The sequence below is a fragment of the Lontra canadensis genome, unplaced genomic scaffold (genome assembly GCF_010015895.1).
Source record: "Lontra canadensis isolate GAN:19392208 unplaced genomic scaffold, GSC_riverotter_1.0 scaffold79, whole genome shotgun sequence".
In the NCBI taxonomy this organism is placed as follows: domain Eukaryota; kingdom Metazoa; phylum Chordata; class Mammalia; order Carnivora; family Mustelidae; genus Lontra; species Lontra canadensis.
The window spans coordinates 281,034-297,511 of NW_022631073.1; the positions used below are offsets into that span (position 1 = coordinate 281,034).

General features: G+C 56.8%; 1 protein-coding gene across 1 annotated transcript; it reads left to right on the forward strand.

Moving 5' to 3' along the window:
* The first annotated feature begins 10,409 nt into the window (after positions 1 to 10,409).
* Positions 10,410 to 12,941, forward strand: CALY (calcyon neuron specific vesicular protein). Its single transcript, XM_032882047.1, has 4 exons — positions 10,410 to 10,563; positions 11,631 to 11,744; positions 12,311 to 12,424; positions 12,615 to 12,941. The coding sequence occupies exons 1-4, from the start codon at positions 10,429 to 10,431 to the stop codon at positions 12,939 to 12,941; spliced, it is 690 nt and encodes a 229-aa protein (XP_032737938.1). The 5' UTR covers positions 10,410 to 10,428.
* The last annotated feature ends 3,537 nt before the right edge of the window (positions 12,942 to 16,478 follow it).

Below are 16,478 nucleotides of genomic sequence, written 5' to 3' on the forward strand. Positions count from 1 at the left end.
GGCTCCGTGTGGGTGTGTCCGGACAGAGGTCAGAGACCAGGGATCCCAAATGCACCGGCGACTCGTTCTACCCAGCTCGCTCCCCAGCTACCGTCACTCCCACAGCCCAGCCCACACCCATGAGAGGACCCACGGCCCAGCCCACACCCATGACAGGACCCACGGCCCAGCCCACACCCATGACAGGACCCACGGCCCAGCCCACACCCATGACAGGATGGATCCGAGGCAGCGGTGCCTCCCACCTCAGCACCCATGCGGGACCCTGCATGCCCCATGGCCCCTCCCTCTGACCACCCACTTGCAAAGTGTTCTGACAATTGCAGACCTGAGCTCTGCAACCCGGGGGCGCCGGACCCCAGACTGGGCTGCCTTTGCACTCTGGCATTCGGGGCACAGTCCCCTTCCTGGAGCTGGGTTTGCTCAGACACAGGCAAGGGACAGGGCTTCCAGCAGGGCGGAATGACCGAGGCCCGAGGCCTGAGGCCCAGGTGCAGCTGGGAAGTGGGCGCTCTAACAGGCGGCTGAGCCTTGGGTCAGAAGGGGGGGCGCCAGCAGCCTCCGGGAGGGCAGTGGGCACAGAGGCTTTGTGGGGGCACGTCAGGGAGGCAGCCCTAAACATACCTGCGGGCTCCCAGCTGTCAGTCAGGGCAGAGCCCCCCAGACAAACCGAGCCCGGCCTTGAGCAGTGTCGGCACAGGAGGGACCCCCGGGAAGCCAGGCGGCAGAGCCAGGGAGGATAAGTGACCGCGTGAGGTCAGTGCACACAGCACAGGGGGACAGTGCGCAGATCCGGTCTGAGGGAATCGCTGAACCCCCATCACCCTGGGGGAGAGTCCAGAATCCAAAGTGGCTACGATCTAGTTTGTTTTTTGTTTCTTTTTTTAAATGAAGAGAATCGATTTTTTGAGCAAATTGAGGTACAGAGAAAAATCTAGCAGAAAGTAGAGCCCTCACCCACCCACCCCGGCTCACCATTTCCCCACCATGGACATGTGGCATCAGCATGGCACACTTGTTCCCTTGACAAGACAATTCAAACACGAATTTTTCAACTGAAAATTACAAGACAGGCAAAGAAACAAGAGAAGCGTGATCACAATTAGGGGGACGCAGGTAATGGAAAGTGTCCCTTAGCCAACCTGGATGTCGGGCTTTGGGAACAACAGCTGAGCGGAGCCCGCGGTAAAGAACTAAAGGGAAGGATAATGAAATGTCTGAAGTAACTTCAACAAACAGAATTTTTTAAAGAATCAAATGGAAATTCTGGAATTAAAAAACATAATCACTAAAACTTAAAAATTCACTAGAGGGTTCAGTAAAAGACACATCTAAGCATTTAATATCTTTAAGTTAGATCCGCTCTTAAAGACGGATCGATAGAAATTGTCCAAGGAGGATATCCTAGGAGGCCAGTGTCACCCTGACTGCAGAGGCAAAGACAGTACGAGGAAAAGAAAAGCATAGACTGGTATTCCTCATGAACACTGACAACAAACTCTTAATAAAATACTAAAACACATAAAAAGGAATTTATTTTAGGAAGGCAAAATTGATTTAATATTCAAAAATGAATTACTATGTTGCACTACACTGATAAAATGAAGGACAGAGGGGCGCCTGGGTGGCTCAGTGGGTTAAGCCTCTGCCTTTGGCTCAGGTCATGATCTCAGGGTCCTGGGATCGAGACCCCAAAAAAATGAAGGACAGAGAACACATGAGCATTTTAATAGACGCAGAAAAGGAATCTGACAAAGTCCAGTTCCCACTTATAATAAAGGCTGGGAACTAGGAACTGTTCTAGGAACATGCCTGATGAGAAGGCATGTACAAGACACCACAGCAAAGTGAATTCAGTGTAGGACGGACAGCTTTCTCCCTAAGACTGGGTTGGAGATGAAGACGCGGCTCTTCAGCGCCGTACAGTCGATGCCAAGCAGTGCGGCAAGAGAAGAAAACCGCTACTGGAATGGAAAAGTAAAATCGTCTTTATTTGAGGAGGATGTGATCCCATATTTAGAAAGTTCTGAGGAATCCAAAAAGAAATTACTAAAAATAAATAAACGAGTATCAAGATCTCAGGATATAGGATCAACGTACGAAAATCAGTTGTCTCTATACACTAGCAATGAAAAATTTTATTGAAATTATGGGAAAAGTTGATTCAAAATAACACTGGAAACAATGAAATAATAAGAACAAATCTAATGAAAGAAGCACAAGACTAGCGCTGAGAGAAGTTACAGATCTAAACACATGTGTGGGACGCTGCGGGCCTCTGTGGGGTCAGTGTCTGACTCTTGATCTCAGCTCAGATCTTGAGCTCAGGGTTGTGAATTCAACCCCACACTGGGCTCCATGCTGGGTGGAGCCTATTTTTTTTAAAAAATCAAAATGCATCATTCTTTTAAAAAAATGCATCGTTTTTAAATGTAAAAGCTGAAATTATAAAACCCCTGGAAGAAAATAAACAAGAAAATTTTCATCACTTTGGGTTAGATAAAGAGTTCTTAAATACAACACCAAAAGCACAGTACGTAAAAGAAAAAAATGGATGTTGGACCTCATCAAAATGACCAAGTTCCGCACTTCAGAAGACACCACCGAGACAGTGAAAAGACACATCATGAACTGTGAGACACTGTTTGTGAATCATCTATTTGATAAAGGACTTGTATCCAGAATATATAAAGAGTTCTTACAACTCAATAATAAGACAAAAATACCCGACTGAAAAATATTCGGAACATTTGAACAGGTATTTCACCAAAAATATGTAAGCGGCTAATAAAACCATAAAGAGATGCTCAGCTAGCTTCATTAGTTATTAATATCGTTAGTTATCAATAACTAATTCGTTATTAGAATCAGGTTCAAAACATAGTGCGATATCACTACATGCCCTTCTGGGTCAGTGTTAGGGCAGAATTGCTGCCCCCAAAATTTCTATGTTGAAGTTCTCATCTTCAGCACCTTAGAATGTGGTTGTATTTGGAAATGGGATCTTTAAAGAGATCATTAAGTTAAAATGGGGTCCTCTGGGGGGCACCTGACTGGCTCGGTCAGGGGAACATGCGGCTCTTGACCTTAGAGTCCTGAGTTCAAGCCCCAGCTTGGGTGTAGAGATTACTTAAATGAATGAACTTGGAAAAAAAAAAAAATGAAGTCATATGGGTGGGCCAAATCCATTCTGATTAGTGTCCTTTTAAGAAGAGGAGATGAGGGGGGCGCCTGGGTGGCTCAGTGGGTTAAAGCCTCTGCCTTCGGCTCAGGTCATGACCCCAGGGTCCTGGGATGGAGCCCCGCATTGGGCTCTCTGCTCAGCGGGGAGCCTGCTTCCTCCTCTCTCTCTGCCTGCCTCTCTGCCTACTTGTGATCTCTGTCTGTCAAATAAATAAAAATCTTGGGAAAAAAAAAAGAAGAAGAAGAAGAGGAGATGAAAACAGGCACACACAGAGGGGCGGCCATCTGAAGACAAGCCCAAAAGAGAAGCTTCGGAAGAAACAGCCCTGCCCTTGGTATCAGGCTTGAAGCCTCCAGCATTGCAGGGAACCCATGGTGTAGGCACCCAGTCCGTGGCATTCGGTCCTGGTGGCCCTAGCTGACGACCACAGATGGCTATCTGGCTATTAGCAAAAAGACAATAACAAGTATTAGCAGGAGGTGGAGAGAGTGGAACCCTCAGACGTTTCCGGTGCCAGTGTAAAATGGTGCAGCCCCTTTGGGAAAAGTTTAGCATTTTCTTAAAAATTCAACCTAAGCTACCATCTGGCCTAGCAATTCCACTCTTAGGTACCTACCCAGAGAAGTGAGGCCAATGTCCACACAAACACATGTATAACGTTCCCAGCAACACCGTCTACTGTAGACAAAGCTGGAGACTGTCCAGGAGCCCACCGGTGGATAAAAGGGGCCCAGCCAGACCGTGGCTTTATTCACATTTTATTCAGCAGCAGAAGGGGCCAGTCGCTGGTAACATGCTGTTTTCCTTGCTGTCTTCCACCGGCTGGGAGCCGGGGATGTGGAGCCTGACCCCAGCCAGGCGGAGCGCCACACTCCATGGCCGGACAAATGCCTACCCGGCACCTTCTCTAAGGGGGCGCGGCGCAGGGGCTCAGGCACAACAGTGCCAGAGAAGGACAGGCTTGCCCTGGGAAAGCTGACGGCCCAGGGGCTTCAGGCGCTGAGACATGAGGAGGAGGCCTTCCTCCCAGGGTGTGAAGGCCAAACCAAGGCGAGCAAGAAGGAAAGTCTGAGCACCTGACCAAGGTCGGGGGTGGAGGGTGGGGGCAGCCCAGATACCTCCAGGCCGAGAAGCCGCCCAGGCTCGGCTGGCCAGGGTGTGCGCTCCCCTGCAGTGAGGTGGTGTGAGTGTGTGATGTGTGCGTGGTAGGCTATGCCCACCCCACCCCGCACAGCTCCAGTGGGGGGACGCAGTGGGAGCGCAGCGGTGGCGGCAGACGCAAATGCTCCCGTCCCTCCGCCCGCGTCTCCCAAGCAACAGCAGCCTCGGTCTCGGCTCGGCCCCTCCCCCGCCCCGCCCCGGCTGGGCTGCGAAGCGTCTGGAACCGCATCCTTCCTCCGCATCCTCGTCCTGCGACCGCATCGTGCAGCAGCTGCCCGTTGGAGCCGCCTGTGAGCCATTTCCACCTTTCTCCTTGTGGAGCGGGGGCAAGGGGGGCCGAGTGTGTGCAGGGGAGTGTGCACGGGTGTGTGAGGTACGTGTACAGGTGCGTGTGCGGTGCATCTGTGCGAGATGCGTATGCAGGGATGGGGGGGTCACTGCGGCTGACCCAATGGCGGCCAGGTCGAGCCGGGGTCCTCCCTTGGGGTCTCGGCTGACGGGAGCGGGGAACCTGTCCCCAGGCCTCCCGGACGATCTGGGGGCCTCCGCCGGGTGATCCACTGCCTGGACCTTCCTGAAGAACCGTAGGTATCCAGCCTTGTACAGACCCGACGACTGCCCGGATCTCCGCACAGTGGGGCAGCTTGGCGGGCGCGCGGGGGTGGGGGGTCGGACTGCTGAACATCAGGACGCCCGCCACGGTCTGAGAGAGCCACTGGGAGGTGGGCGTCCCCGAGGTGGGGAGGGGGTGCCGGTTCCAGAATCCGTTCAGCTCTGTCCGAGGGTGGGAGAGAGCTGGGGCAGGGGGAGTGGCGTGGGGTGGGTGGTGGGGCGCGGAGGCACAAGGCGGCGGAGGAACCAGATCACGGAGAAGCTCTGCTGGCACCGACAGCGGGGTGGCCGTGGCGGGGGCGGCTGAGTGGCGGTCAGGAGGCAGGCAGAGGGATATTTCTCCAGAACCACCTGCCGCAGCCCCTGGACGCGGGGCCACAGGTGGCTGGTGTGTGGGAAGCCAAAGCTGGGGGCAGCCCCGCGCTTCTCCTCCCAGGAGCCCTCCTCCCTGGGCTGCGCTCGCAGTTCACCTACCCTAGAACCAAAAGCCGAACCCAGGACGGCCCCAGGGCTGCGGCTGGGGCGGGGCGGGGGGGCGGTGTAGGGGCGCGGGGGCGGAGGCGTGTGCTCCGCGGGCTTTCAGCAAAGCACGCAGTGCCCAGCGCTCCGCAGTGACATGCACGCTCCCGACAGGCGCGGGACGCTCGTGCCCAGACCGCACAAGCCCGCGCCCCTCCGCACGGGCGCGCGCCCTTCTGCGTGACGCAGCAGATGAGGGGGGCGGTGAACGCGAGTCCGCGACCGCGGATCTGCCGCGGGGTTTCTGTAGTGCGCTCAGCTAAGGGCCCTCGTCCCGCCTCTCCATGCGTGCGTCGGTCCGTCCGCACAGCCTCCCCACCGGTCCCGTGCCCCCTCCCCAGACGTCGGAGAGGAGCATGCACCGCCCCCACCCACGAGTCCACGGCGGGTGGGGAGCAGATGAACCGCTGGAGAAGACACTATTACAGCGCAGGGCGGACGGGGGGGCAGCGGGAGGAGTGGGGGCGAACCCCTAGTCCACGGAGCTCTGTGTCTGTCGTGTGAATGAGCCCAGCCAGCCTCCCCGGCGGCCCCCATGACTCAGCAAGGGAGATGAATTCGGGGGAGGGGGTCGCACACGCAGCCCAGCCCCTTCCCCAGCATTCTGCTTGGGGCATGAGGCCTGGAACCAGACGCGCAGAGTCCAGAAGGCCCCAAATGGCTCCTTTCCTTCATGAAGATGTGTCATCCCCGCTCCGTTTCCATGGAAACCCGCGGTGACGTAACATAGACGTCACGCCTTGTCGGAGGAGTTGGAGCTTAGGTTTGGCTCGTAGAGGACCCCAGAGGCGGAGCTCCTGGTACGAGGCGGGCGTGGCCACCAACCCGAGACTGGCGGAGCTGCGGGGCCGCGGGGCTGCGGGGCGGTCACGCGCTCTGCCCCTCCGCGCTCTGCCCTGCAAATGGCAGGCTGGACTGGTGAGCCGCGGGGGCACTGCCGCCAGAAGGCCCCCGGCCCCCGCGCACTGGAGTGGCACACCCCTCCCGCCCCTGCGGAGCTCCTCCAGCCCTGGGCACTTGCCGCCCCCCCCCCCCGCGCCCCTCCCTGCAGTCCCCACCTCCGTGGCACCTTGCCGGCGCTTCTGAGCCTTTTTCCTCCTCGCACTGGAAAGCCCGACCTCTTTATATTTGTACTCCAATGGCCCCGTGTCCGTCTCTGCCTCACCGAGAGGGGACCTTGTCGCGGGGTCCGCGTGAAGAATAACCCATCGCCCGCCTGTCCGGGCCAGGTGCGGAGGCGTCCGTGAGTCCTCCCCAGGCCGCTCCCCTGCCAAGCCCCACTCTCCTCAGGGAAAGTCCTCCAGCCAGGGAGTGGAGTTGGGGGCGCTTTGCTGACCTGTAAGGGCCCTGGGCCTGGCGCATAAATCCAAGGAAAGGCCCCAGCTCAGGGCCCTAAGGGGACATTCCTCCGTGGCGGAAAGCCCACGACGGGGTGCCCCTTCTTGCCCAGCCGGCGGCATCTCGCAGGGCCCACAGTGCGGCTCCTGCTACCCCCCACCCCCCGTCCTCCACAGCCCTGACCTCCCTGCCCAGCACTGTGCCCGCTCTCCATCCTGGGCATCTCTCTGTTCTGGGTGGGAGCTCCCCTGCCCCCACCCTGTAGTCCCACCCTGCTTGTCCTGGCGTCTGGGTTGTGAGAGGCTGGGTCACCTCTGTGCCTGGTGGGTACCTGTGCTGGGGTGGGGGGGTGCTGCTACAGGGAGAGGTGTTTGGGGCAGAAGTTTGGGGCTTCAGAGGCACAGCAGTCTTTGTAGGATGGGTGCAGGCGGTGGCCAGCGAGGGGAGCACAGCCCCTGGGGCTCTGCCCTTGAGTCCTCACAAGGAAGGTAGTCGAGGGACGATCAGGCCACCGTGGCCAAGGGGCTCACTTTCTCTGTTCAGGCGAACGTCAGGGTCCAAATCCTGGGGGAGGGTATGGGGTAGCTGGGCCTCTGCCACCAACCTGCTGTCCTTTGGTTGTTGGTTTCAATCATTTGGAACACTTTTTGTTGTGAAATACAATGACTATTCAGAAGAGGACATAAAACAGATGTGCAGCCTGATGATTGAAGGTAAGTGCTCCCCAGTCATCCACCATCCAAGTGAGACTAGAAATCCCCACCTCTACCGGAAGCTGCTCCCTCCCCCAAAGCTCCCCCCCCTCCAGACTCTCCAGATTCAGAAGCAATGAATTCCTCTGGACCCCCAGAGTGCATGTCCCTAATTGCCCGTGATTGGTTCCTAAAGGTTATGGTTAGAGATGGCTTGTTCTTGAACCTGCCTTTGTGCCTGGCTTCTGTTGGCCTCATCTGGTGGGCTTTGGGGCTGTGCCTGCCCGCAGCTATGACCCTTCACTGGGTAGGAATGCCCCCATCCATTTACTTGCTTTCCTCTGGATGTTGCGTGGTGGTGAGTACTTCCGGGAACAGCGCTGCTCTCCACGTGCGTGCGTGCCCTGTCTCTTTGCTGGGTGTCCGCCTGGAGTGAGGGCTGGTCACAGTGGACACATGTGGGTTCTGTGGGTCCACACCACCTGTATGGCATCCTTCGCTCCTTGAGCTCTCCTGGACTTGGATGGGCTTTGGTGTATCTCCTTAAGCTGGTTCTAACTTGTCTCCCTCATGGACGAATGAGGGGGCAGCTTTTTAGTATTCATGGACATTTGAAACCCTTCCCTGTCCATTTTCCAGGTAGGGTCTCTCTCTTTCTCTTTATCAGCTCAAGCCGTTCTTCACACACTTCAGGCAGCTTCTGCCTGTCCCGGCTTCCTTGGGTGGCTGTAATGCACGAGCACAAGTGGGTGGCTTAAAACAACGGACATTTCTTCTTTGACAGGCGCTGGAGGCAAGAAGCGGGAAATCAAGGGCTGGGAAGGGCTGTGTTCCCTTTGAGGCTCTAGGGAAGGATCCTTCCTGCCTCTCCCAGCTCCGGCAACCCCAGGCATCCCTTCGCTTGTGAATGCTTCCCTCCAACCCTGCTTCCTTCTGGACATGACCACCTCCCTGTGTGTGTCCAAATTTCCCCCTTCTGTAAGGACACCAGTCATTGGGTTAGGGCCCCTGTAATCCAGTATGACATCATCTTCACTTGATCTCATCAGCAAAGTCCCCGTTTCCTAGTAAGGTTACACTCACAAGTAGTGGGGGTTAGGACCTGAGCATTTCGGGGTGAGCCTCAGGTCCTTTGCCACAACATGTTCCAAATATCTTCTCCACTCTTGCTTTCTGTGTCCATTTTTGAAGGCTATGTTTTGATAAGTGGGAGTTCTTAATTTTAATGTAGTCCTTTTATGGTTGATACTTAATTCTCATCTTGAGGAACTCTTTCCCTCCCCCAGACCAGGAAAATATTCTCCTGTGTTATTTTCAAGATGCCTTCCCAACTGAGGCATACCCACCTGGAGTAGATTTCTGTGTGTGCTGGGAGGCAGGGCTTAGGTGCCCTGTTTTCCGTGTGGACATCTGTTTATCAACAGGTGGCCATGCCCCTGCTTTGCACAGCAACTCTGTCACAAGTCCGTGGTCCATGCATGTGTGTGTCACATGGGGCTTTGTGCACCAACATCAGTGCCACACAGCCGTGTAAGCTGGACGCCTGCAGATGAGTCCCCCTCTTGCTCTGTGACAAGATGTCACACGTGTTCTTGTCCCCAAAATTACGATGTTTGGCGAGTTCACACACACAGAAATTCTGCTGGGCTGTCCACTGGCATTTATTCATCCTACAGATACAGTTTGGGGGAAAAGGACATGTTTAAACTCGGAACCTTCCAAAATCCATGACGGTTTTGTTCCCCACTTATTAAGGAAGTTGGGTCTCCTTTCGTCTTAGTCAATGATGTTTTGCCTGAGATCTTTCATGATTTTCCATGTGGAATTCCCCCATTTCTCTTAAGTCTGCTCCTGAGCGTTTGACATTTCCAATACTGTTTAAATGGAGTCTTTCAAAAACGTATTTTCTAATTTTTTGTCACCGCTGCATAGAAATATAATGACTCCTAAAAGCCTTGGACGGACCCTGCTGGACTCTCCCTCCAGTCTTGGTCACGGGTCCACAGGTTCACATGGATTTTCTACACACACGACGTCCGATCCGTGAGCAGTGACAGTATCACCTGATCTCCAGGCCTTATCGCATCCGCTTTTCCTCCCCTACAGCTTGGCCCAGACTTCCAGCACCACGGTTTATAGAACTGATAATAAAAGGCCTTTTTATCTCCTTCCTCATCTTGAAGGCAAAGCTTTCACTGTCCATATGCAGCAAGGGTTGGCGTAGGGAATTTTGTGGCTGGCCGTTACCAATCAGATGAAGGACGCCCCTAGAGTGCTAATAGACTTTCAAAATAATAAATGGATGTTGAATCTTGTCAAATACTTTTCCAGATATTATTGAAATTAATCAAATGACTTTTTAAAAAGATCTTATTTATTTAAGAGAAAGAGAGGTGGGGGAGGGGCAGGGAGAGAGAGAATCTCAAGCAGACTCCCCACTGAGCAGGGAACCAGATGCAGCCTCGATCCTGAGACCCTGAGATCATGACCTGAGCTGAAATCCAGAGTCGGACCATTAACCAACTGAGCCCCCCAGGCTCCCTGGGGTCATTGTCGTTGAGCAAGGTAGCTGCTCTCAGGATATGCGCTAGAGCCTGCTGACCCAGCGGACTGTGCCAGTGTTGAGTGCCTGGGCATTCACCGGTCAGAGACACCACCCGGTGCCCAAATCGAGGGCCCATGGGGAGACCAGAAGGCGGGAAGGGACAGAGGCCCAATTTGACCTCGGAGGAGGGCCTGTCTGTGCATGGCCTCCCTGCTCTGGCATGATAACACAGAAACTTATCCAGAGAATACAAGTTCTTCTGGGCATCCTACCTTTAAGTGTCCACTGGGGCCAGCCTCACAAGCTCGCATGGACATCTGCTAGGTGGTGAGTGGGCAGTGACATGTGACTACCTCCAGACAGGACCACCGCTCACCATGGTGAAGCTGGGTTGCAGCTTCTCTGGCAAGCCGGGCAAAGACCCTGGGGACCAGGACGGGGCTACCACGGACAGCGTCCCTCTGATCAGCCCCCTGGATGTGAGCCAGCTCCAGCCGCCTTTCCCTGACCAGGTGAGGGCCTCTGCTGGCATGAAGGGCCGTTCCAAGCCTGCCCTGGGCATAGAGGGCCATGGGCTAAGGGTTATTTAGATGTGGTCTCCCCCCAACACACAGGAGAGCAAGCAGAGGAAGGGCTGGGCTGGGCCAAAACCCTAGTTGGCCACAGGCTCTCTGTGCGAACTGGTCAGCTCTCCAGCTGGTCACCCAGAGTCACCTGTGCACTGTGAGCGGGGGGACTGGCTGCAGGCTGACCGTCAGGACTCACATGCCATCTTGCAGACAGTGTCCAACTCACAGTGCCACCCGGCAGGGTCTCAGCAAGGAAAATGCCTTCCCTGCAGGCCCGAGGCAGGGTCCTTAGGCCGTGACTGAGAGAGCGCAGCTTTTGGAGGAATCTGGAGGAAGCAGGCCCAGCTCTGGAGTGGCCCTGCCTCACCCCACCTGCGCTCTGGAGTGTGACCATCACCAGGAGTTGTCCCAGCAGGAGGGCAGGCGGCAGCCATCTGTACCCACGTCAGTCAACTTTCGGCTGGGGACCACGGGGTGGGGACCTCAGGCATTGACAGGTGTGCCCCGCCCATTGGCCGAGGGCAGTTCTCCAGGGATCTGGGCAGGCTTCAGTGGTGTCTGCTCTAGTTCTGGACCGTGTTCTCAACAGACAGGTGGGCCCACTGTTTGCCCCTTGGGAGCACTCACACAGCACAGGACTGGAGTTGCCTGGGCCGCTTCGTGGTAGGGGCCTCGAGACTCTGGGAGCCAGAGGGGGAGGTGTACTTCCTGGAGGAAGGAGCCAAGCTGTGGAACAGCTACAGGGGCAGCTCCTAGCAGGGAGAGCTGACACCCTTAGAACTGAAGGCAGCCAACAGACTGAGGGGCTCCATCTGTGGGCCCCAAGGCTGCCATGGCCCAGCAGGCATCCAGCATCCCTCTTCCCCTAGCCTTGGCTTGTAACCAGGGGAGCCTAGCCCACTAGGCAGTCCTGGCGGCCGGTCAGCACCCACACCACTGCTGGGCAGCGGCCCCTGCACCTCTCCTCGTCCTCCCAGTTTAGGGTCTTCCTGGGTCATCTCTTTCTGCAGGTGGTTATCAAGACGCAGACGGAATATCAGCTTTCCTCCCCAGACCAGCCAAAGAAGTTCCCTGACCTGGAGGCCCAGAAGCTGGCCTGTAACCATCCAGAGGAAGGGCGCAGGGTAACCTCCCACCCCGTCCCATGCTGCCCAGTGGTCACTTCCAGGGGGAGGCAGGGCAGGGGAGATGGGGAGTGGGCGGCTGCAGGTGTGGAGGCCACATGCCAGCCAGGTTGCCTGGGAGCCCCTTGCTCGCTCAGGTGCTCTCACCCCAGTCAGAAGCCTTCGTCCTGCTCTAAAGGGGGTGAGGGCAGCCGCTGCCTTCAGAGGCGCTGCCAGAGCCAGTCTGGGCCACCCCTGCTCCTGCGGGGGCCCCATTTTTCCCAGGGGCTCACGTGTCTCTTCCTTAGTGACTGGGGTTCGGTATGCAGTACGGAAGGTCACTTCTGCCGCATATCTGGCTAATACTTTTTTCTCAGTAAACGATGGTTTTTGTTATTTTTAGCTACCATTTCTAAAGCCGCTTGTTTTTCATCAGTGAAACCTGCTTCAGCTCCTTTCCTCCCCTGCTTGGAGCTAGAAGCGCCCCTGCCCCCAGGGGCCACTGAGCCCCTGATGGCTGCCCTGGCCCTCGCAGGGCTTCACAACCCCCTCCACGGCGTCTTTCTCCTTTTCACCCGCCCCTGCAGCTGCCCACAGCGCGGATGATCGCCTTTGCCATGGCGCTCCTGGGCTGTGTCCTAATCATGTACAAGGCCATCTGGTATGACCAGTTCACCTGCCCGGACGGCTTCCTGCTTCGGGTAAGGCCTGGGGCGCAGCCGGACCGCTTGGGGAGTGGGGCAGTCCAGGCCTTCCTGCGCTGCGATGCCCTCCGTGCCATCCGGGCGGATGTCCCGGCAAAAGCCCAGGAGGTGGGCTGCCTGCCCTCCCCCACCCAGGGAAGACCGCCTCCGGCGCCGCCCGCTGCCCCTGACCCGCCCCCTCCCGCAGCACAAGATCTGCACCCCGCTGACCCTGGAGATGTACTACACCGAGATGGACCCCGAGCGCCACCGCAGCATCCTGGCGGCCATCGGCGCCTACCCGCTGAGCCGCAAGCACGGCACCGAGACGCCCTCGGCCTGGGGGGAGAGCTACCGCGCCGTCAAGGAAGGGCCCAAGGCGCCCACCCAGGCGGGCGCGGCGGGGGCGGCGGGCAAGGCGGGGGCGGCGGGAGCGAGGGCGGCCACCGAGCCCCCCAGCAAGGTCTCGGCGCAGGGAGAGAAAGAGGCAGCGCGGAAGGCCACCGGCAGCGCCCCGCCCCCGGCCCCCCAGTGATGGCCTCGGCGCCCGCAGCCCGGGTAGGTGTGCTGGGGGCGTGCTGGGGGCCCGGCGGGGACTGATGGAGGGCGTGGGGGGGGGGCGTTGTCCGGTGAACTGGAAGCCAAGGGGGGCGGTGTCCAGCGACCTGGAAGCGGAGGGGCGGGGGGGCTCAGCCACGCACTCTTTCCCACGCAGGTGGGCGGTGGGGCGTCACCTGCCCGCCTCGCAGCACCTGCTCTCGCCCCTCCTCCCCTCTGTCTTGGCAGCGCCTCGGCTCCTGTGACCGCCCTCGCCCGACGCTCTCCCATGCTGTGGTCGTGCCCCTGCTTCCAGGACTCCTCGCTGATGCCCCTGCCCCCAGCCCGAGCTTGTAGCTCTGTTGCTTTTCTCTAAGTAAAGATTCACATCCGCCTGGGTCTCCTGTTTCTCCTGAGCATCCGCGACCGGCGGGCCTCTTTCCTGCCTTCCCAACACCCGCGGGAGTGAGCGCGAGGGCGTCCCGTCTCCCGCGACTGCCCAGAGGGACCCCTGAAGGATCCCAAAGAGCCGCGGTGGAGGGGCAGGGAGGGGGCCTGGGCGCCAAGACCCAGCGTGGACAGCGCTTTGTCTGGTCCATTGCTTCGCTCACTGCAAAGAAATAAGCTGTTCAGGGAGTCCTCTGGGACCTGAGCTCCATCCCTGACTCCCCCCAGCCCTCCCTGCAGCAGAGCTCCTCTTCCTCCTGCTGCGCCTGGGCCCCCCCACCCCACTGGACAGGAGCGGCTGAATCCCCCTGTTCTGGGCAAGCACCCCCGGTTCCTGACCCCAACACACCGTCTTGCCCACAGCAGAGAGTCACCGAAGAAAGGAGAGAATGCATGGGTCCACGGGGCCCTGGGCCTCCTGGAAGAGGGGATGCGGGCCCATTCCTGGGACATGAGAGGGCTCCCTGCTCCCAGAGCACCCCCATCTCCCACTCCCTTGGAGCTAGAGAGGAGGTGGGAGGTCCGAGGGTGTTGGAGTTGGCAAGAGGCTGTTTACCCAGCCCACAGCACGACCCACCTCCCCCTCTGCTTCAGCCCTGTGCAGCCCAGGTCTGCTCCTGCCCAGCTAGGCCTGACCATGGCCCCTACTCCAGCACCTGTCCTCCTCTGAGGGCTTTGATCCTAGGCCCTGATACCCCACCTGGTGAGAGGTGAGCTCAGGCCCTAGCACTAAGGGCTGGGATGGGGGTAGGGACGACAGCCTTGGGAGCTCATGCAAAAGAAGCAGACAGGAAAGAGAGAGGCTTTTTCAACGGGGTCACCTAGCGTTGGGTGACATGGGTCAGAGTCCTGGAGGAGGCCCCTCTTGGCCCTAGTGCTGTCCTGTGGGGGGACACAGGGTCCGGCACTCAGACAACGTGGGACCATCTGGCCTCCAGACCAAGGAGGCAAGGTGAGGGGTCTGAGCAGCTTTGGAACAGGGGGCAGTGACCAGAAGTGAGACGGGTGTTCAAAGTGTTCCGAGAAACCATGGACACACTGGAGGCCAGGTGGGGGGCATGGGAGTGGACAGGTCAGGGCTGGGCTGTGAGTACTGTGTCCATCATCACTGGGCTCCTGTCTGTCCAGCCAGCCCTCCATGCATCCATCCACTCACCTGCCAATCATGACCTGTCATCTGTCCCCCTGTTCCCGTCTTTCTCTAGCAGGTACCAGCTCTCTGACTGTCATCCGGCTGAAGTGCTTCTGAGCCTTGGAGAGAAAGTCACCTCTTAACTCTTCAATAGCTCAGTGTGGATTTCCCAAGAAGGGCATGTTCTTACGTCACTTCGTGCAATGGTCAAAATCAGGAACTTAACTTTGATACAATACTCTTATTTAATTCGTGTACCTTAGTAATATTTTCCCAACTGTCTCAACAATGTCCTTCATAGCAAAAAAAAAAAACCTGGCCTGGGATGCGGTCCAAGAGCCCGGCCACATCCTCCTTACTGGTTTCTTCCCTGGGGCAGCTCAGTCTGTCTGTGGTGACCTTCACGGTTTGAAGCACGCAGGCCAGGTAATCTGTAGACTGGCCTCAGCTTACGTGCATGAGGCGTGTTGTCGCGAGCCGCCGGAGGCTGCATCCCCAGGAGTGATGCCGTGTCCCCCTCAGTGTCACATGGGTGTGACATCAGGAACCACGTGAGGTCTGCTTGTCCGCCCCACGGTTGACTTAGATCACTAGGCTAAGGTGGCTTTGATGAGCCTCGTGACCTTACCATTTGCCCTTTGGAAATTAATACACATTTTGTGGGAAGATACTCTGAGATGATGTAAATATCTTGGTCCTCACCAACCCCTCCCTCGTTTAGCATCCACTGACAATTCTTGTCTGAATCAGTCATGCTATATTTTCCAAGCGGCGATTGTCTGAATTCAGCATTTTTTCTACTCTTAGCTGGTTGACATTCTATTCGTTTACCATAAAGAAAAGCTCTCCCTTCTCCCCTTTCATTTTTGTACATCAGTGTGGCCCACTGATTCCCATCTTACTCGATCGGCTAAACCCATCGTCAGTATTTGTTTTTGTGTGCACATTGTTTTGTATCTGGCTCAGGGAAGTCAGTCTCTGGGCGCTTCCTAACTTTCTGGCACGAAGGTGCTCCAGGCTTGACTGCTGCTACGGGGGTCTGGGCGCCGGTCGCAGGCTTTCCTCGGGCCCCCTCGGTGCACTGGGCCGGCGCGATCTATGTGATACATGACGCACGATGTTCACAGTCACACACACATGACCTGCGTTTCCCTCCTCTCCGTGCATCTGGGTGTGCACATATACACACGCGCATGGGTGTGCGCGTGTGTGTGCGTGCACAGATGCAATCCCCACGAGTCCACACAGCACGCCCAGACAATACCTGTAGACTGTGTGTGTGAACCATGTGCACACATCTCCATGACTTCGGAGTGACGCCTCTAATCCCAACCCCAAAACATCAGGGTCGTTCTAGTTCCCCCCTCCCTTACTGATAAGGCCCCCCCTCCAACACAGAGAGACCTGTTCTCGGTGTATTTGTTTGCTTAGGGTTAGAATACACGGGCGTCCTTTTCAGAACTGGTAAGCCATAGCATGAGTCTCAGAGGCGCAGGGCTAGCGTCGGGGCCGCTCTGGAGTCTGTCTTCAGTTTGAGGGCAAAACTGTAGCTAAACTGCTGTGCTCCTCGTGTCCCTATGGCTGTGCTGTCCCGTGGACACCAAGCGGACTCACTATCGTGGCTTGCACTCTGTTTCTGGGTCCTTCCCCATTTTATTGATTTTATCCTACTATTTAGTATGTAAAACATGAACAGGATTCCGACAAGTGACCGGCTCCCTCCTGCCCCTGAGGAAAATCAGTTTCCCATTTTATTTGTCCTGTTTGACATTTTTTCACTGTAAGGATTTTTCCCCCACGCAAAAGACAATCAATTCTCCGACACAACCTGGGTGTCCTGCAATTCAGTCCTATGCTGACATCAACTCCCCAGAACTAGCACAGACTCCACAAGTGGAGGCCTTGGTCTCAGGAGCCCGCCTGATTCCAACGCCATCACAAGCATCAGGTCTTCGG